General features: G+C 40.9%; 1 protein-coding gene across 12 annotated transcripts in view; it reads right to left on the reverse strand.

The window, feature by feature from the left end:
* Nucleotides 1-21,489, reverse strand: part of LOC131425588 (PH and SEC7 domain-containing protein) — a 196,275-nt gene that overhangs the window by 23,478 nt on the left and 151,308 nt on the right. For 10 of the 12 annotated variants that reach the window (XM_058587593.1, XM_058587591.1, XM_058587590.1 and 7 more), the window contains 6 exons: nucleotides 14,513-15,084; nucleotides 5,565-7,804; nucleotides 5,312-5,505; nucleotides 5,062-5,254; nucleotides 4,777-4,988; nucleotides 4,143-4,537 (listed from right to left, as the gene is read on the reverse strand). In XM_058587593.1, the coding sequence (XP_058443576.1) occupies nucleotides 4,143-4,537; nucleotides 4,777-4,988; nucleotides 5,062-5,254; nucleotides 5,312-5,505; nucleotides 5,565-7,804; nucleotides 14,513-15,084 (3,806 nt within the window). Of the gene's footprint in view, nucleotides 1-4,142; nucleotides 4,538-4,776; nucleotides 4,989-5,061; nucleotides 5,255-5,311; nucleotides 5,506-5,564; nucleotides 7,805-14,512; nucleotides 15,085-15,154; nucleotides 15,258-21,489 lie in introns of those variants that run through there. The other 2 variants (XM_058587598.1, XM_058587595.1) reach the window with 2 other exon arrangements.

The following is a 21,489-nucleotide window of genomic DNA, read 5'->3' on the forward strand; positions in this document are numbered from 1 at the left end:
ATCAACAAATGACTGAGTTATAAGCGTTCAAAATTATGACAGAAAATCGGTTTAAGGGGGCACACGATTTTTTATTTATTGTTTTAACCGATAGATATGTTGTCTGAGAACTAGAGATGGTCCGGTAAGCATTTTTTCAAGTCCGAACCTGACCCGTACCCGATAGAAAATAAAAAACTTTTACCCGTACCTGACCCGAACCTGAGATTAATTTGTTTGCATACCTGATCCCGACCCGTACCCGTTACCTCGTACCCGACCAGTACCCGAAATATGTTCTGAAACCCGAAAAAAACGAACCCGACCAAATTTTTTAACCCGAACCCGACCCGTACCAGTGAAAATTGAAAAAAATCGGCATCTGTATCCGACCCGAACCCGACAAATATCCGTCGGATTCGAGTATAAATATCCGAAACCCAACCATCTCTTATCAGAACATAAAGCCTGCTTCAGATAGAATAGGAACAAAGACAATTGCCTGTATTTCAGTTATTTATTATTGAATTCAAAATCTTTTTTATATACAAATGTAGCGTTTTCTTCATACTTCTAAGAAAAAATACAGATAAAATTATTCGTCACGGTTTCGATGGAATTCTCGAATTTTTCCTGTAATTTTACCTTCCTCATTAGGCGGCTCACACCTTCTTCGTCCATCGTTTTAGCTAGCTTATTCCACCAGGTCGTCATCTGATTGATGTCTTTGACAACTTTTCCCTTTGCCTTGAGTCTCCTCTTCATGATTGCCCAGTATTTCTCAATAGAGCGGAACTGGGGGCAGTTGGGTGGGTTAAGGTTTTTCGGAACAAACTGGACCCCTTTCTCTGCATATCATTCTTGAACGACTTTGCTATATTGACAGCTTGCCAAATCTGGCCAAAACATTACGGGATGGTCGTGGGATCGAATGAACAAACAAATTCGTTTTTGGAGACACTCTTTTTGGTATAGTTCTGATGTCATTGTCTTATTTGTAACGAAAACTTTCGTTTTTTGTCACAGCTGCAAATGCCCTGCCAAATCATAAATTTTCTTGCAAATTTGTCGGCAAAAACAAATTTAAATTTAGCTGGAACATCTCCCCGAGCCGTTGCCAAGTAAAATTTTTGACCTGGGATTTGCCCGAAGTCAGCCCTGACATAGGTTTCATCCTCCATCAGAAGACACCTGTCAGCACCTGGTCATATAGTTTCCGAGCACGAATTTTGACCACACTATTCTGTTTTATGGTCCGATTTGGCTGTTTGCTAGCTCGATACGACTTGATTCCTTCCCGGAGTCGAGGTCTCCTCACGGTACTATGGGCAGCACCGAATTTTCTGGCCAAATCACGGTCCGACAGATTAGGATTCCTCTTAATGGTCTTCGAAATCTTAACACGCAGTTTCCGATCGACAGTTCCACTCCGACGATTGGCTTGAGGCTTCCGAATTGTCGTCAGTGTGACCTTATACCGTTTAATAACGCGCCATATGTTATTTCTGGGCAATTTCAGCTGTTTAGCTAGCCTAGATGCAGACCACAATGGAATTTCCAAATAACTTTGCACAGTTTTTTCCCTTCTTTCGGTTTCCATGTTGATTGTTTACAAAGTACAGTCGATTTGCGGAATGTCAAAAATCATACGTGAAGCTGACAAAATTCCCGGCACGTGGGCGCCAAGAACTTCCAAATCCGTCCACCAGGAGCGCCGAAATATGAGCAAATGTTTGTTCCAATTCTAAATGAAGCAAGCTTTAATTTCAAGTTTTCGAAGTCATACTTTGAATATTTTTGGAGATATTGATCCTGTGAATTTACTCGCGCCATATCATTCCTTTGAAGCATTTGTTCGCCATTTTGAACAATTTTGATGTATAAAAATTGTTGGGACCGACAAACGGATGAGATTTCATAGCAGGCTTTGTGACTATGAAAAAAAGGTTATGAATCTAAGTTTACGATGATCGGTTCCACAATTTTCGAGAAAATCAAGTGCACTGTTTTATGCACATTTTACCCCGTTATTCCAGTCGGTTCCAGATAAAATTATATTGCACGCTATGAGGCTAAGGGACTATGGGATCTTTAATTTGAAATTATTCATAGAAACGTTTATTGAAATCGGTTGAGCGAACTACAAGAAAATTGAAAGCTCTTATTTCCATATTTTTTGCACCTTTTACTTCATCAATCCGGAATCGAAAGTCGGATTTGAATAAAATTCAATAGCAGGGCATGGAAACGAAATACCTCCCATTTGAATCTTTTCAAGCGAAAATGGTTCCAGCAACTCCTGAACAAATCGAGTGCATCCTTTCTCATTCTTTTGCACATTTCACCGGATTATTTTGGAACACGAAGTTGGATCCGGAAAAAATTTCATAGCATGCAATGTGAATATTAAACTTTAAATTTCAATCAAAACTTGCAAAAAACGGTTTGACGGTATCCGTGACATCGAGTGCATCTTTTCTCAATCTTTCGCACATTTTACTCCGTCAATTCGGAACCGAAAGTCGGATTTGCATAAAATGTCATAGTATGTTACTATGAGACCCTCTATATGGATCTAAGTTTCCAATAAGCGGTTTTCGAGAAAATTAAGTGCACTTTTTTATGCACATCAGGAGCCTGATCAATAGCAGGATTTTTGATTTGAAACTAAGTTTATAAAAATTGGTTCAGCAGTCTCTGAGAGTGAAAAATGTGTATATCCTTTTTTTAAATCCATTGCACACTTTACATTTTGCACGTTACTCCGCCATACACGGAAATCGGTTTTGGATTAAAATAGATGACCGGCTGTAGGACTATAAGAGCTTTCAATTATAGATACGTTTATTGAAACTTGTTGAGAAATCTATGAAGAAATCGAGTGCACTTATGTCCATATTTCTTCACACCTTACCCCATCAATCCGGAACCGGAAGTCGGATCCAGGTAAAATTGAATAGCAGACTATGTAAACAACTTCACCTTCAATTTAATTCTTAGTATGCGAAAACTGTTTCGCAGCGGTTTCACAGGATATCGAGTGCTCTTTATTCTTTTGTTGTACACATTTTACGAAACCGAAATCCGAATTTAATATTATTGACTAAGAGACTTTTTATATGAATCTAAGTTTGCAATAATCGGTCCAGCGGTTTTTGGAAAATCTCGTTATTGCGGAACCGAAAGTCGGTTCCGGATGAAATTCTAAAGCAGGCTATGTCAGTATGAAATTTATTTTTCATTTTTCAACACACTTTATTTCTTTACTCCGTAACTGGAAGTCGGATAAAATTCAATGGCAAGCTTAAATTCGACCACGAGATTTTTTTTATTTTGAATCTAAGTTTACCGAAATCGATCAAGCCATCTCCGAGAAAATCGAGGGCACATTTGTGTTACATACATTGCGGATAAACTGATACGATTGGTTAAATCAACGATGGATAGAGTGATGTGCTACGTACGAGTATCTGGGACGCTCTCGACTCCCTTCGAATCTCGGAGAGGGCTACGACAAGGTGATGGACTCTCTTGTCTCTTGTTTAATGTTGCTTGGAAAGGTGTAATTCGAAGAACGAGGATCGTCACGAATGGTACAATCTTCCAAAAGTCCGTACAGCTTTTCGGCTTCGCTGACACGTAACCTCGAGAAGATGATGGAAACATACATCGGACTGAAAGCTGAAGCTAGGCGTCAAAAACAAAATATACGAGAGGAAGAGGCTCTAGAGATGAAACAATACGCCTCCCGCCGCCCGAATATTGACAGCCGGTGATGATATCGAGGTGGTAGATGCGTTCTTGTACGATATCTACAGGAAAATCGTGCGTACTTTGGACTCCGAAAAACCTTTCGATCGAGTAAAGTACGCCACCGCACGAAATTGACCATCTACAAAACGTACAAACGCTACTCTATAGTCACTAGATCTGCACTAAGTTGACAGAGGACCAACGCGCCCTTGTTTTCCAAAGGAAAGGTGCTGCGGATCATCTATGTCGGAGTGCAGATGGAAGACAAAACTTGGAAAAAACGTCTAAATAACAACTATTTATTGAGAGTCAAAATGCCATTAGGTGGCGTTAGCAGTTCAACATAAACTGCTAATGCAGTGGTGAATCAAAAACGAAACGTAGAAAAAAATAAGATTATCACTACTTACCAACAGCAGCTTGGTGTGAGTGCAGGGTAGTAGCGGCCTCTGGAACCGTTTCTGACTGCCGACTCCTCCCTCTAGGGGTGGAGCCGAAAACGAAGCGCATACGAAATTGATCGTATCGATCCAGGACTGCAGTTCCTTGGAATCACTGGTCTGGAACAGATATTCGGACTGTTCAGCCGTTTGCAACCGAAAGACATGCTGCTTTTTGGTGTAATCGCTGGCCTTGGTCGCGAGGGCATGGTGCAGTCGAATCGCGTTGTGCACGTTGTCGGACATCTGATTTTTGCGGAAACCGTGCTCATCTTTGTGCAGATACAGCACCAGATCCCGCAGGGTGCAGTAGAACATCTTCCACGAGCGCTTGCCGAACGGAGCTGTAAAAAAAGCACAACAACCTGCGTCATAGGCGTGACTGTGGCACGGGAGTGGATAGGAAGGTTTGCAACTTCTATTTACGAACGGGTGCAGATTAGTATTTTAGTGCATGCAGCAAATTACCCGGTTTCTACGCGGTACGTGTTATTTGGGAAAGGGAAACTCTAGTGTCTCTAGTGGGGTTAGATTTCAAGCAAGAGCAACCAAAATTCTACTGTACACCACTCCAGTAACTGGAGGCCGTTTGATGGGGGCTTACTTTTTTTGTTGTTCGTGTCGTAACAGCACTTTCGCATCACGTAGCCTTTCTTGTACTCGATGGCAGCCGGCTGGGGAGGATCCAGGAACGGATTCATACCCACCGGACATCCCTGCATATTTCCGCCGTTACCGTTGCCACCGTTTCCACCCAGATTACCACCCTCCGTGCGACCGGGTCCGAGTTTCTGCTGATCCGGAGAATCGTCATCCCTGGAAACGAAATGGGAACGGGTTTAAACTTCGACAAAGACGCAAAAAAAAACATCCACGTCGCTAAACTTACAGAGCCCATTCGAGCGGTTGCGATTTGATAGCTTGGTACAGCTGTTTAAGAATATCTTTCGGGAAATTTTCTCCATCGTTCAGTTCGCTCAGATTTTCAATGAATTCCGAACACGTCATTTTGCGGCCTATGTTTTGACCGTGCAGGTCCGTGTTGAGCAACATTATTGCACATGTTAGTGTGTGAACGGCATCTAGAGAAAAAGACGGTTTTTTAAATCCTGTAGAAGATTTCATGCTCCCGGCCTTACCTTGCGAATTGAAAGAACCCAGATTACAATCGAGGTAGCGCTTGGAGAAGTGCACCAGAACCCGTTCGCGTTCCTGCGTTTCACCGGATAGGGAAAACTGTTTCAGAAACAACCGCAGGGCTTCGTCAAGTGTTAACCGTTCGAACAGGAAAAATTTCAGATATTCATCGGCAACTGCACGGCTGAAGTCATTGCTAGAAACAAAAGACGAATGTAACAAAACAAAAACCGGAAAAAAACATTCATAACATACTTTTTACTTAGATGACGTGAAACGTCACTTTTCTTAAAGCCCTCGAGATAGTACAAACGCTTTGCCAGCCGTTCGGCCGACGGTAGGTCGACCGCTTTCGGCGAATAATGGAACGAGTGCAGCGAATCCACGTCACTACCATCGTCCGAAACGGGTGGTGACGATTCGCGGCCACCACTTCCGAACTGACCGTCGTGTCCCCCCAGGGGTCCCATCGCTGGCATATCGTCGGTCAGTGTTGCCAGTTCGTCTTCCGAATCTTTAAGCTCGGTATAGCGTACACTGTCCAGTTGTTGTTGTTGGTTGTGGGCATGCTGCTGCAGCTGCTGTTGCATTCCCTTAACCTGTATCACAATTTTATGATCACGGTCACGATCGCGATCGTGCACTCGATGGGTTGTCTCCGAAACCAGTATCGTTGAATCGGAATCACTGGGATCGCTGATGGCCATCGCCGCCAAATCCCGTGTGCTGAGCAGATCGTGCTCATCCTGGTAGTCCGGACTGGAAATGTTCGAGACCGCTTCCGAAACACTCTGGTCCATTGTGCTGCCTCCACCGCCTACCCCATGGCCGCCGCCGCCGCCACCGTTCTGGCAGCTTAAACTTTGCAGATTACTATGCGTCCCGCTGCCCCCTCGGCCACCCTCGAAACCACTGTTACTGTACCCGTTGTGGGTATGATCATTGGCACCTTTAGAACCGCCCGACGAGGACATCACAGATGAGGACACGGAAGTAGGCGACGCCGGACTATCGCTGGCCGATCGTTGAGGCGATGAACTCATCGAACTGGGGTGCGAAATGGGAGATGTAATAATTCCGGTTCCCATCATAGTTCCGCCACCACCACCATTATTTTGCGACACAGGAGCATTGTACGTCCACACGATCCGATCGTGATCGGAACCCTGAACTTCCTCGGAATCATGCCGTGTGTCGAGCAGTGTGTTAAGCGAACTGTTCACGTCTTCGTCGATATCGATCGGAACCACCGCCCCAATACCACCGTCTCGCTGTGTTTGCTGCAGGTGATCTTCGGATCGGCTGGTGCGGAAACCGGCGGCGTCACACTTTCGCACCACTGCCCCACTGATACCGGCACCGGCTGCACTCATGGTGGCACTGACGAGATTAGAACTTCCACCGACCACGGCACTGTTCGGAGGCTGATTGCTGATGGCGCCACTGAGATGCTGATTGTGATGGTGGTGGTGATGGTGATGGTGATAGTGATGAGGATGATGGGGAAGGCCACTACCGCTCCGGCGAACGCTTTCTTGCATTCCCGTTTCCGGACTGGTGGGAACCGAATTTGCCAGCAGCATGTCTCTCTTTTTCAGCGAAGACGAATACCCGTCCAAAATGGGTGCAGCCGACAGTGATGTTGGAGACGTTGGCACAGAGTAGCTCATTTCCGGTGAGCTATCACTTTTAACGGTGGCTCCTCCGCCGGACGAAGCAGCGGACGAGGAAGATTTGATGCGTTCCCGGTCGGAATGATAATGATGGCGATGGTGACGTAAATCTCCGTTGGTAACAGCCGTACTACTACTATCAACACTATCGCTTCCCGTTCCGACGGCTGGTTGCTGAGTGCTAACACTATTATTACTGCCATCCTGCCCGGGCCGGACGTCTCGTCGGGCGGAGTTGCGCTCGCCCAGCAGCGAGGATGACACACAGCCGCTAGTGTTTGTTCGGTTACTTCCTAGGTCCATAAAATCATCGGCATTCTCCTCCTCATCCGCTGCATCGACGCTGCTTCCTCCGCTGTTGCTACTGCTGCCAATGGTTCGCCCGGCACCACCACTAGCAGCAGTAGCAGCCGCCGATCCACTGCTGCCATGCCTCGAGTTCAATCCCTGCTGTTCGTGCTGTTCCTCCGCGATCCGGTTGTTATTGTTGTGATTGTTGTTCTGATAGCTACCGCCACTGAGTTTTTTGCTGCTACTGTTCACAATCGACTCTATCGAACTGCCGGTATTCTGATCATTGTGTGTCTGCTCATCGGCACCATCCTCGTCATCCTCTTCTGCCTGCTGCTGGCTGCGGCTTCTCTTCTTCGACATCTGTTGATCCTGAACACTCTGCTGTTGCTGTTTACTGTGCTGGTTTTCCGAATTACTCTCGCTTGACGGTGACGACGGTGACGAGTCACACTTGGCGTGCGGTGCGATGGCACCGTTTTTCCGCTTCGTACTGGCCCGATGACTGGGAGAGTCCCGTAGGCTGTCGATCTGGAAGAAAATTAGGCGTTCAGTAAAAATCGTCATCGACAAGAATGCTGGAAGTGGTGATTGGATTTAAAGTAATGATAGGCGCGGAATGACTAAAAGGAACAGGTATTGCCTTCTGCATGGTGGACCGCCAAACAGGTAGGTTCAAAGGTAGGTAAATAATGTCGAGATAATGACAAGCGAATGGATTAGTAGAACAGAACAGTGAATAGACAAAACAATGGCATTTAGAGTGTATCCTTTCTACGGACCGAATTAAAATTCAAATTAGTTAATTGGAGTGCATATTTCCTCATATGATACAACAGTATTTGGAACTTTTAGTTGCTTTTTACACATAAAAGCAAGTACAATTTAAATAGCTTGAAACACCATATCAAATTGCTAGAATATATATGACAAATACTGCAATCTCTCTGTACGAAGATAATTAGAATTCTCGATGGCGACACATTATAATAAGTCACAGTTAGAAAATATTCACAGGTTACCAAATTTCTTCAGCTTTTCACAAAAATTCGGTAGATTGGTGAAAATGGTTACAAAAAAAAACAAAAAAGCTTATCGATATTTATCGATAATATTGATATCAACTTGAAATTGAAGATATCGATAATTTACAGCGTTGACAGAAAATATCGATATTCAATGTTGCAACCATGGAGCAGACCCTGTCAGCTTGGAGCGATCTCAATCTTCAGTTCAGCAACGCCATCGCACGGCGTCTCATTCAACATGTCAAGTCAATTGTATGGGTGCGCAGTGCTGCTATTTTGGCGCGTACGAATTTGACATTTCTCTCCCCTACTTCTATGGTCGCAAAAAAGGATGTTGCCAAAGATTTGTTCGGGAAATGCGAGAGCTGGATATCTTGTTAATATGATGTCTTTGCATGGAGTTAAGTGAATATCGGAATTTAAATTTTTGAAAGGAGAAACCAAATTAAAAATGTTTCTCCTGACAAAGATTGAAATCCCTGAAATCCTTTTCATTAAAAACTTTTTTCAATCATAAAAATGTTTAATGCTTCTGTACGTGTAAATTTTAATTCTCGTGTAAAATTACGAAAAACATCGCATTCCTTTTATGATCATTAAATTTGGCGTAATTTCGCATGAATTTTTCTAACTTTATAAGTGCGTCATACTTGATACTAGTTTACAAATGTGCACAGAAAAAAAGCCCAGTTTTTTTCTATTTTTAACCCCATGAAAATTTTCGGAAGTTTAATCAATAAACATTCTAATGTTGTGTGATTGATAATGCATCGTAATTTTGTTGTTGGAAGAAATACAACTAATCGTATTCCTACGTTTCGTCTTCGACTCATCAGTGCATTAGCAGATTATGTTGCACTGCTAATGCCTCCCTACATGGTCAACATAATCAGCAGAGCAGACGTAAAGTTGATGCTTTTTGCAAAACACTTATCCTGACGTGTTTTGCAAAAGAACGAAACAATTTGACAGCCTACTGGCTGCTAACAGATTTTAGTCATTCAGGGATTTTGATACCTCGTGGGCTGGTCTGCAGATGCACTGATGAGTCGAAGACGAAACGTAAGTTTTGAAAAAGCCATGTGCACGTTGCATATTATCATTACCAACGCCTTCTTTTTCTATTCTCAAAACCACAAAAAATGTTATTCATAAAGAATTGATTATTCCTAAAGAAGTAGATTCTGAGGAAAGCTAGTAAAAGTATTTTTCATTGACTCAAAATAGACGAAAACTGACGAGAAATAAATGTCACTCCATGCCCAGTCAACGACATAAGCGGAACTGGTGTTCTTTTTTTCGTTGATCCTTTCAGTCATTTTCGGTTTTCAGTTGAAAATCGTATACTGTGCAGTGTCGATATCCAACCGAAGCTTCGATAATAACATAACACGATTCAGAAGGATTTTACCTGTTGGTGCTCGTATCTACTGTAGTTTTGGTTTCCAAAGAATTTCTGGGATGCAATTACTTCGATTTATCACATTTTAGATGCTCTTTAAAACCAAATGTCACAGATTTTGATTATATCAATGAAAGAATTCGATGAAATTCGATTAATTCTCCCTGTAGACGTTGTTTTTGTTTCGTCTTATCCTAGGGAAAAGAGTGACATTGACAATGGTACTCTCTTTTGTTGCAATGAGAGACGAAAATGTTGTGTCGCTCTTCGTTTGTTTTGGATGCGATCATTTACGAATGAGACCGTTAAAAATACGAATATGTGCCTGTTGTATTGAATTCTTCCATTGAAAATGCGTGACTTTTTTAAGCTCTCGTTATAACTGAACGACTTAAACTTGAAATCTTTTTTTAAATTGTTGATACCTTGGGAATCACTCCGATGTCTTGCAGATGTAGGTTTTGTACGGCTTTTGTAGATTTTTGAAAAAATCTACAGATGTCTAACAATTGCTGACATAAAAATAATTATTCAAGAATATGATTAGCTCTATAATGTGAGTGAGAGTGATTTATTATTTGTATTACTAGTGCAGAATTATTGTCTTTGAATGGTAAAAAACTTTGTTGCAGATTCATATGATTTTCGTATGTGATTAAAGATTTACATCAATAACTATTGTTTCGACCAAAGACCACCCAAGAAGGGACAGGTGTCTCAAGCAACATGTAATCACCATTACGAATAAAAAAAATTACGTGAAGGCCGTATACACAAAAATTTTGTCATATAATCAAAGGGTACTATTAGCATAAGAGCAAATTCCTTGATTTGGTCAGCAAATTACTCTAGTTTTCCGGATTTGCAGGTTGACGGTCTAAAAACTCAATTTTTCTATACTTGTGTTCGATTGTTGGTTCTGGAAGCTCCGGAAATAGGGGCTCATAAGACCTCGAAACGGAACTTACAGCGAATTCGTCAAGTGGAATGACTTTCTGTCGGTCAATTTCAATTAGTCGGTCTTACTGTGACCGGAAGTAGTTTTTATCTGCATGGGTAAAGTTCACAAATGTTCCGTTTACAACTGCTTTATTTGAGCTTCTTCAGTCATCCGTTCAGTCATCGGCACGAAAATACATCTTAATTTGCGAGCTCACGTTTTAGTGGCTTTTTACGACATGGAACAGGAAATTAGTGGATCAATTCTTGGCTGAACTAATTCAGGGTGGCGAATCGATTTCAAATTTCTCGGTTTTTTTTGGTTTTCCCGGGCGCGAGATAGAAATTCCCGGTTTTAGAACAGGTCCAAATCGCCTATGTTCAATAGAATTTTTTTTTTTGAATATTCCTATCATTCATGCTTTAACCAGAAATCCCATATCGAAAAGAACATCGAGAGGAAAGAGGAATACCACAGTATTATAAGTGAGAATTCTTGAAACTACGTTTGAAAATCTCATCCACAATTTGTTCAAACGTTCATGTTTTAAAAATTCATCTTTATTTGACCTGTTACTTCACCACTAATGCTGTTCGGATTTGATAAAGGTGATTAGTCTTGCATTTTAAGAAGGAATGCAGCATTGCACTTATACCGTTTTCGTTTATTGATCAGAGCAGCCCGAGAGCTGACCCAGATAGGGGCTAGGAGATTGATAGTACCTATTAGCTCTCTCCGGACAGTACCAGCCTAGATGCCGTGTGGAATCCGGCGGAAAAAATAAACCAAGAATAGATCCACTGGGTTCCTGCTTCCATGTCGTAAAAGGCGACAATTGCAAGATTATCTTTTTCCTTTCAGTTATCAGATATTTTCAATGTTTCACTTCTGATTACTCTATTTTACTAAATTATCTCTTCATTCAACCTATCAATTTCGGGGACGGGTATAGCTTAATGGGTAAGTCGATGCCTTTCATGCAGCCCACCTGGGTTCGATTCCCAACCCCGCACATAGAATCAGAAAATTTTGCTTTGGGTTAAAACCTCTATGATAAAACCTATCAATTTCCGTCTAGCTTCGGAGAAAAGTTTTATTTGGAATGTTTTCTTCTTCCATGCTTTTGATTGTCTTTCAGGATTATATTGAATGATAAAAATCAACTATTGCGCAAATCCGTTGATATTACAACGGTAATAACAGAGATAACATATATCGGTATATTGAATACATAGTAAAAAAACACTTGATATTAATATTTCAAACAATAAATTTATATTTTTCTCGGTAGCCGGCTGCCCAGATCAACCAATATAACCAATCGATAATTTTAATAAATAATTAAAATAATAAAGCGAAAATAGTATAGAATCAAGACGCGCGTGAAATCTGTTACCCTTTATTTGGTGATTTAAAATGATTTTATAACAACTGTTTAGAATATGTCAATGCAATGAATCAACTATTTTGTATAGTTGCACTATTTATGTACCATTTAATTCCACTATTTCACTGTCACGTTATTACACTTTCACAAAGTCAATACACTTTAATAAAGCATAACAAACGTTACAATACAGATACGCGTAATTCGGAATGTTATTTACATCCTTCTTCAGTGTATCGGTTTTATAATGGAATTAAATGGTACATAAATAGTGCAACTGTTGAATATATTCCGCTAACAGCTCCAGGTAAAAATAGTAACTATTTTGTCTAAATCCTATTCACTCGTTTATTTTGTATCACATAATTTCATTTATAAACAATAGGGAAGTTTTTATTCCCTGCGCGGTAATATTGCAATTTTTTCTTCAGTTTCCTCGAATAAGAGCTGTGAATCAAGACTTCCCGGGACTTCAATATAGGATATTGTTGAAACGTTCACTCGAGAAGTCAGTGAGTTTAGTGGTACATCCGAGCATCTTGAAACCGGAACATACTGAGTCGCGCGCGAAACCAATACTGAATTTTACTAACAAATATCCTTTTTCCGTGACACTTGTGGAGTGCGCAGTAGTATATACGGCCTCTAGTAACAACATGTGTTGGACTAACATCCCTTCCCATTCCTTAGACGATCTACGTTCGGGCCTGGCCGGCGCCGATACTAGAGAGGGGCAAAACAGTTCATTTAAAAGAACCGTTCAGTGATGCAGAGTTCTGTTGAAAGAACTAGTTCTCCAGAGCCGTTCGTTCGTTATATTCATAGTTGGTTTGTTTGTTCAAAGCTTAAGCAAGGAAAAAAAGGTCCCTCGAAGTAGAACTGAGGTTTCGTGATGAAACTTTCTTATTAGTACCGTTTTTGAAAAAAAGGTTGAGCGAGCTCAAAAAACAAAAAAAGATCCCTCGACTTTGAACTGAGAAACTACCGTTCTCAGAAAAAGAACTATAGCTCGTTCATTTTTTCAAAAGAACTAGTCCTTTTGAACCGTTCGCGAACGAATTGCCCATCTCTAGCCGATACTGATCAATGAATTCTGGGATTACCAGAAGATGTACATTGAAGGATGATTTACCAGTCCGAGGTCAGATCATCTAGAAATTCCCTGTACAATTTCAGCTAATCCCGATCAGTAACGGAGTAGCAACCAGGGGTGGTCGCTCAAGCTCAAGCTCAAGCTCAGAGCAGCCCGAGTGCTGACCCAGAGTCGCCCAAACAACTTTTAAGATGTTTGTTTTAGCAACCTGTGGTCGCTCTAGATCGGACTCCAATCGCGTAGTTTCGCTCTGAAAATTTTCTCGGATCGCACCGCGACATCCATGCGAGCTTGTTTATTTTTTCTTTTTTTATGAGTTGTGTAGGGCGCGTACCACGTGTTCGTTTTACTCGGAGTCAGAGTCGCCCGCGTGTAGGTTCAAAATCGAAAACGGTATTATAGTAGTTTTACATAAAAATCAACACATAATGCTCTTAAGTGATGCTTTCACGCAAAGTTCGATTATTGTAGGTGATATAGAAGTTGGTATAATGAAAACATTTGTCACTACTTAGAGCAAATTCAGCAGCTAGAAGTTTTATATGTAAGATCTATAATAGAACAATAGCAAGCCGTTCTATATTAAATTTGAAGGGGAAAAAACTTATTTTTTAAACCCCCAAATTTATGCAAGATGAACATACCCATTATCAAATTTATTCTAGGTTTCATCTTTGACTAGCAGTTTATGTTGAGCCACCAGGTCGCGCTAGCAGTTCAACATAAGCTGCTACGCACTGATGAGTCAAAGATGAGACCTAGAATAAATTTGATAATGGGTATGTTCACCTTGCATAAATTTTAAGTTTTTTCCCCTTCAAATTTAATATAGAACGGCTTGCTATTGTTCTATTATAGATCTTACATATAAAACTTCTAGCTGCTGAATTTGCTCTAAGTAGTGACAAATGTTTTCATTATACCAACTTCTATATCACCTACAATAATCGAACTTTGCGTGAAAGCATCACTTAAGAGCATTATGTGTTGATTTTTATGTAAAATTACTATAATACCGTTTTCGATTTTGAACCTACACGCGGGCGACTCTGACTCCGAGTAAAACGAACACGTGGTACGCGCCCTACACAACTCATAAAAAAAGAAAAAATAAACAAGCTCGCATGGATGTCGCGGTGCGACCCGAGAAAATTTTCAGAGCAAAACTACGCGATTGGAGTCCGATCTAGAGCGACCACAGGTTGCTAAAACAAACATCTTGAAAGTTGTTTGGGCGACTCTGGGTCAGCTCTCGGGCTGCTCTGAGCACTGATGAGTCAAAGACGAAACGTAAAATAAATTTGAAGCCGTTCTAGTTTTATTTATTCGAACTATGTCTGAACGTGGAAAACGAGAGCTACATCCAGAAAACAAAAAAAAATGCCTCACCTTAGCCTTGGCCTGCGGTAGTATTCCCGAGCTCTGTGGTGTCCGCGAGAGATTCAGGATAAGATCACCGGTCATCATGTATGCTTCGAATCCCTTTTTCGGGGGTTGCTGCTGCTGCTGGAAAAACGGCGATCCCGACGATGAATACTGGTTACTGTGCTGTTGCTGGTATGACTGCTGATGATGACTACTTTGCTGCTGTGGCAGCACCGATGGCGACGTTCCATTGGCGGTCGGAATTTGCGATGGGCGCGGCACTTTGACACCGTGCGGAGACTGCGGTGCACTCCAGGAGTTTTTCGGGGCCAGCACGGCCTGTGGAATGCGCGACGGGCGACATGACGGATCGGATGTGCAGGTCCGGTGCCCGTACCGACCGGCGTTGCTACCGCCGGTGAATGCCGGCGACTGAATTCGGCTCGGACCCCGCTCGGAAAGTGGCGATGCCGGCGAGTGTCGGTTGTGAATTGGCGACGAGGGATTAGAATACTGCAACTGATGGCCGTCCGAGTGCGGGTGCTGGTTGCTGATCGAGGCCAGATACTTCCGGACGTGGGCTTTGATTTTCGGGTCTGAAAAAGTGAACGGGTAGGGGAAAAAAATTAGAAGATTACCCTTTGGGTTGAATTGTCATTCAGTGACCATTCAAATTGCTGTAGCTGTCTGAGTCTGCCAAAAAGAACGATCTTCTTTCTTCTACGATTCCCATCACAGCGAATAACAGAACGTTACGTAAACCGTCATTCCCAATCGTCACCGGAGCTAACAAACAAATGTTTGAAGTGTTTCACTCGGCATCAGAGTATATTCGAGCAAATGGGCCTAGGCATTATGTACTGAGCTGATAATGGCAACATTGAAAATACGAATATATAGATAAAAACACAAACGGAATGTGCTGTGTTTAGTTGTGGGTGGTTCGTAAACAAATGACGTTTAGTTTCCAACTTGGACAGAATTCGCAAAAACAGAAAACTAATAAGTGGTCATTCAAATGTTGCTATTTAGTTGTTCAAATACGATGACAGAACGCTAAAAAGGTCGATGACGATTTGAGAACAGATTGATTGTCGCAGGTTTATTTTCGCCATTTTCGCCATCAAACAAAGTAAACAAATGTCATTAAGAGGTGTAACGTAATAATTAACACAGTAGGCTGAGTTCTACGGTTGGTTTCTGTTTACGTTTCGCTACCACAAGAAAATATTTCTAAATCGGGATACGGGACTTTGATACGCAGTAAGTGCGTTGTTTTTCATTAGCAATGTGCTAAACATGCCCAATTCGTCTCTGACAAATCAGGACAAACAATTGGTCATTATTCTGGAAAGGTCTTCTAGTCGTGCCGAATAGCAGACTGGTAGATGCCGAATTTAGCGAGTTCAACATTAGCCAGGTAAATCAAAGCGAGTCGCTTTCTGCTCCACTGAGCCCCCCATGCGCTTATCTGTTGACAGTCACAGTGTGACCATGTAATCCTAGACACGCTTGCGTAGGCGTTTAAGCGTCGATTTTTTTAGATTTGACAAAAAAGTCCTAGCAAAGATAAGCTTTTCGTGCGAAACAAGTTGATTAGACGCTGCGAGGTTGTTTTTAATCATGAACTCAAAACGTGACCAAGTTTTACTGTTTTCTCAGTTGCGTTGTTTTGACACTTTTTGTTGATTTAGATAGATCCGAAATTGCTAAGTGGTGTTTCACCATTGCGGTTGAATAATTAAATCTAATGAACTGTCGGAAATTTCCGGAATTCTAGTCCAGTAATTTTATTTCTATCTTATATGCACCACGGCCAGTGATGCCAGATTGACGGAATTGTTCGTAGATCTACGGATTCCGAGAATGTCTAGGAAAGAGATCAAACGTATGGGAATTTGACATTTTAGTGAGAGATTTTCTATGAACTGGCATTGGAATTGTTTGCTTTAGCTATGGTTTGCAAGAACTTCATTGACTTAGTCCCTATCGATTTTGTACTTGAAAATCCGTTGTAAATTATGTGACTTAATGTTAACATTTATGAATTATAATATATTCAATAAAAATATCCAGCTCAACTACCACGAAAAAAAGCTGTTTCAATCTACATAATTATGCAATGATACCATTTTCATATCACTGTAGAATTCTTCAAAGTACTTATCATTGACTCTGGATAAAAAAAAACAAGAAAGTTCGTCTGCCAATAACTAACATAACCTACAAATTAAATCAGTTTTGAGATAAATTAGGAGGGGGTTTTTGGGTTTCAGTATCATTTCGTTAAACAAAAGTGTGCAATTTTTTACACGCTTATTTAGAAGCTGGAAGTCCGGTCCGAATAAAATTGAATCGTAAAGATTACCATGGAATTTTATTCCGATCTGACTTCCGGTTTTTGAATTATAGGGGGAAGTATGTAAAATTTGAACTTCTCATTTGAGCCTAAGTTTGTGCAAATCGGTTGAGAAAATGAAATTAGTTCCTTTTTGATGTTTTTGTCCATTATTTCAGATACTTCCGGAATAGACAAAACCGAAATCGATTCAGTTGGCAATTAACCAGCATAAACTGCAAATTGAAATTGTTTTGAGTCACCTTTTGATTAAAAAATTCGTTTTATTGCATCGTCGCCTAAAATTGGGTTTAAAATTTCAAACTCACTTCACCCTGTAACTACGGAACCGAAAGTCGGGTCCTGATAAAATTGTACAGTAAGTTGTGGACCTAACACGTGGATCAATAAGTTCCGAGACTAAAGCAGAGATGGCGCTCGTAGTAAACCAGTAACCACATCTTTCTAGAGTACTAAACTTTGCTTGAAACGGGTCAAAATTTCAAGTCGATCCGACCAGAAACAGCTGAGTTTTCGAGGTTGGAGTAAAGTCGTTTTGTAGTTTGTTTAAAAAATGGAAAAAACCGAGTTTCGTGTTTTGATAAAACATTGTTTTATAATGGGTAAAAACACCGTGCAAGCGAAACAATGGATTGAAAAATGTTATCCGGACTCTTGTCCATCAGAAGCAACGATTTGTCGGTGGTTCGCCGAGTTTAAACGTGGTCGTACCGACACAAATGACGCGGAACGCTCGGGTAGACCTGTGGAAGCCGTTACACCGGAAAATGTGAGTGAAGTGATAAAAATTATAATGAAAGCGTAAAGTGAAGCTCCGTGAGATTGCTGAGATGACACAGATATCATATGGAAGTGTATTTACTATCCTTCATGAAAAATTGAGCATGAAAAAGGTTTTTTTCAAGTGGGTGCCGCGATTGATGCAATGCACCCTGCCACAAGTCGATGAAAACAATGGCGAAATTGAACGAATTAGGCTTTGATCTGCTTCACCCCCCCCCCCCCCCCCCCCCCCCATACTCGCCAGATTTAGCCCCCAGTGACTACTGGCTCTTTGCTGATCTTAAAAAAATGCTCCAGGGAAAAAGATTTGGCTCAAATGAGGAGGTCATCGCTGAAACTGAAGCTTATTTTGAAGCGAAAGATAAATTTTTTTATAAACATGGTATTGAAAAATTGGAAAAACGTTGGAACCATTGTATCACCCTAAAAGGTGATTATGTTGATGAATAAAAAAAAATTTGCAAAAAAATGTAGTTTCCATTGTTAGTCTCGGGACTTATGTGTTATAATATCTTTCATTTTTCTAAGTTGGTTAACATTGATTCAGCCTTATATGAGAAATCGAAGTATGTTCCGTTTTGGAGTACGGGTTGTTTTTACGCGGATTTCCGAATTTTTGAAGCCATGTAATTTTTTCACGCGTATTTCCAACGTCACACATCCTTTTCGAAGTTACGAGCTTTTTTTCCTTCAAACGTATTTCTGAAGTCGTGCGTTTTTTTTACACGAATTTTTGAAGTCATGTGAAGCTTTGCATTTTTCTACGCGCATTTCCGATGTTACGAAAATTTTTCATGCGGATTTCCGAAGTTACGAGTTTTTTTTCAACGTATTTCTGAAGTCTTCAAGTGACCTTTTTACGCGTATTTCCGAAGTCACGCGTTTTTACACGAATTTCCGAAATTATGCAATTTTCCACGCGGATCTCCGAAGCTACGAGTTTCTTGAGTCACGAGTTTATTTACATGAAATTCTGAAGTCATATGGTTTTCTCGCGCGGATTTCCGAAGTCACGCGGTATTTTTCGTGAATTTCCGAAGCTATGCCTTTTTCTACGCGGATTTCCGAAGCTACGTGGAACTTTTCAAGCGCATTTCCGAAGCTACGCGAATTTTCATGTGATTTTTTAATGCGTATCACCGAAGTCACATCCGATTTTTACACAGATACCTATGCCTTTTACTACACGGATTTCTGAAGATACATGTTCTTTTCAAACGGGTTTCTGGAGTCACACGTTTTTTTATGCAGATTTCTTAAGTCATGTGGTTTTTCACGCGGATTTACGAATCTCGCGTTTTTAAGCGGTATTTTTCACGAAGATTTCCGAAGCAACGAAACTCTTTCACGTGGATTTCCGAAGCTACGCGGATTTCTGAAGATACGCGGATTTGCGAAGAGACACGGTTTTTTCACGTGGAATTCCGAAGTCACGTGGTTTTTTCACACGGGTCCTCTAAATTATACTGTTTTTTATGCGAATTCTCAAAGTTACGCGTTTTTCATTTTCATGCGGATTTCCAAAGTTTTGCATTTTTTACGTGGTTCTCCAAAGATACACTCGGATTCGCAGGATTTCAGAAAATACGCATTTTTGTAAGCGGATCTTCGAAAATACACGGACTTTTACTCAGATTTTCGAAATTACGTGGTTTCTTTTTCAAGCTACGCTGTTTTCTTACGAATTTCCGAAATTACGCGTTTTTATTTCTCGTGGTTTCCCGAAGCTATACAAATTTCCGAAATAAATGACGGATTTAAATATATAGCGCTTTTAAAGTCGATTCCCCAAGTAATGCGGTTATTTTCACGCGAATTTTCGAAGGTTTTATCTTTTTTTTTCTAAAGCTACGATTTTTTTCAAGGGGATTTCCTAGTCACGCGATTTTTACGCGGTATTTTTCGTACTGATTAAAAAAAAATGCGAAATTTTTCTTGCGTATTTTAGAAGTGACGTGGATTTCTGAAGCCACGCGTTTTTCATACGAATTTCTGAAGTCGCGCGGTATTTTTGACACAATTTTTCGAAGTCATGCGGTTTTTTTTCACGCGAATTTCCGAAGTTACGAATTTTCTATGCGAATTTTCGGAGTTACGCGATTTTTTCTCACACAGATTTCCCGAAGCTATGCTGATTTTCGACGTCACCTGTTTTTCTTTAAAGCGGATTTCCTAAGTTACGCGGTTTTTAATGCGAGTTATCGAAGTAACGCGTGTCTTCACGCAGATTTCCCTAGCTGCGCAGTTTCACAATTTCCGAAGTTTTGACGTCTTTCACAATTTCCGAAGTTACGTTTTTTTTTCTCCACGCGGATTCCAGAAACTACAAGGATTTCGAAGTCATATGGTTTTTTACGCCGATTTCTGAAATAACGCCGTTTTTTATGCGAGCTCCCAAAATTACACATTTTTTTCACGCGGATTGCCGAGGTCAAACGGTTTTTACGCGGATTTCTGAAGTCACGCGATTATTCACGCCGATTCCCGAAGTAACGCGTTTTTTTCAAGCGAATTTTCGAAGTTACGAATTTACGAAGTCACGTGTTTTTTTCTTTAAGTTACGGATTTCTTGGGTTACGCGTTTTTTTTTCACATCAATTTTCGAAGTTACGCGGTTTCCCTAGCTACGCAAGTTTTCAAAGTCTCACGATTTTTTACGTGGATTTTATAAAATTTATTTTATGAAAAAACGCGGGTTTTCGAGGTCTCACGTTTTTAAGCGGATTTTCGAAGTCACGCATTGTTTATCACACAGATTTCCGAAGCTACGAGTTTTTTAATAAGGATTTTCGAAACGGCGTGGGTGTCTGAAGTCACGGGTTTTTTTATACGAGTTTTTAGAACTACTCGGATTTCCGAAGTCATTCGATTTTCTAAGTGGGTTTCCGAAGTCACGTGAAACTTTTCACACAAATATTTCTGTGTGAATACTGAAGTTTGACGGGGATTCCCAAATTCACGTGTTTTCGTAAGCGTTTTTCTTATTTTTCACACGAATTTCCAAAGCTACGAGTTTTTTCAAGCGGATTTCTGAAGTCACACAGTTCTTTTCGCTGATTTTCTAGGTTACGTGGTTTTTAAACGGATTTCCGAACTCCGAGTTTTTTACACGCAGATTCCCGAAACTACACAGATTTCGAAGTCATACTGTTTTTTTTACGCCGATTGCTGAAATAACGCGGTTTTCATGCGAATTTCCGAAGTTACGCATTTTTTTCACGCGGATTACCGAACTCATTCTTTTCTTTTTTTCACGCGAATTTTCCTAATTACGTTTTTTCTATGCGAATTTTCGAAGTCACGCGATTTTTTTCACGCGGATTCCCGAAGCTATGCTGATTTTCGAAGCCACCTGTTTTTTTTTTATTTAAAGCGGATGGATTTTCGAAGTTACGCGTTTTTTCTCAAGCCAATTTTAGAAGTTAGGTGGTTTTTTATGCGAATTATCGAAGCTACGTGGCTTTTACGCGGATTTCCCTTGCTACACAGATTTCCGAAGTCTCGCGACTTTTATACGAGAATTTCCGAAGTAACAAATTTTCTATGCGAATTTCTGAAGACGCGATTTTTTTTTAAAGTCACGTGTTTTTTTAAGCGGATTTCAGAAGTTACGCATTTTTTTCACGCCAATTTTCAAAGTTACGCGGTTTTTTATGCGAATTATCGAAGTTACGTCATTTTTACGCGGATTTCCCTAGCTATGCAGGTTTTCGAAATCTCGCGCTTCTTTTTACGTGGATTTCCGAAGTAACAATTTTTTTGTGGACACGCGTTTTATTTTTCACGCGGATTCCCGAAGCTACACTGATTTTCGAAGTCACGTGCTTTTTCTTCAGAGCGGGTCAGAGGAGTTACGTGC

This window comes from Malaya genurostris, chromosome 1 (assembly GCF_030247185.1).
Source record: "Malaya genurostris strain Urasoe2022 chromosome 1, Malgen_1.1, whole genome shotgun sequence".
NCBI classification, from domain to species: Eukaryota; Metazoa; Arthropoda; class Insecta; order Diptera; family Culicidae; genus Malaya; species Malaya genurostris.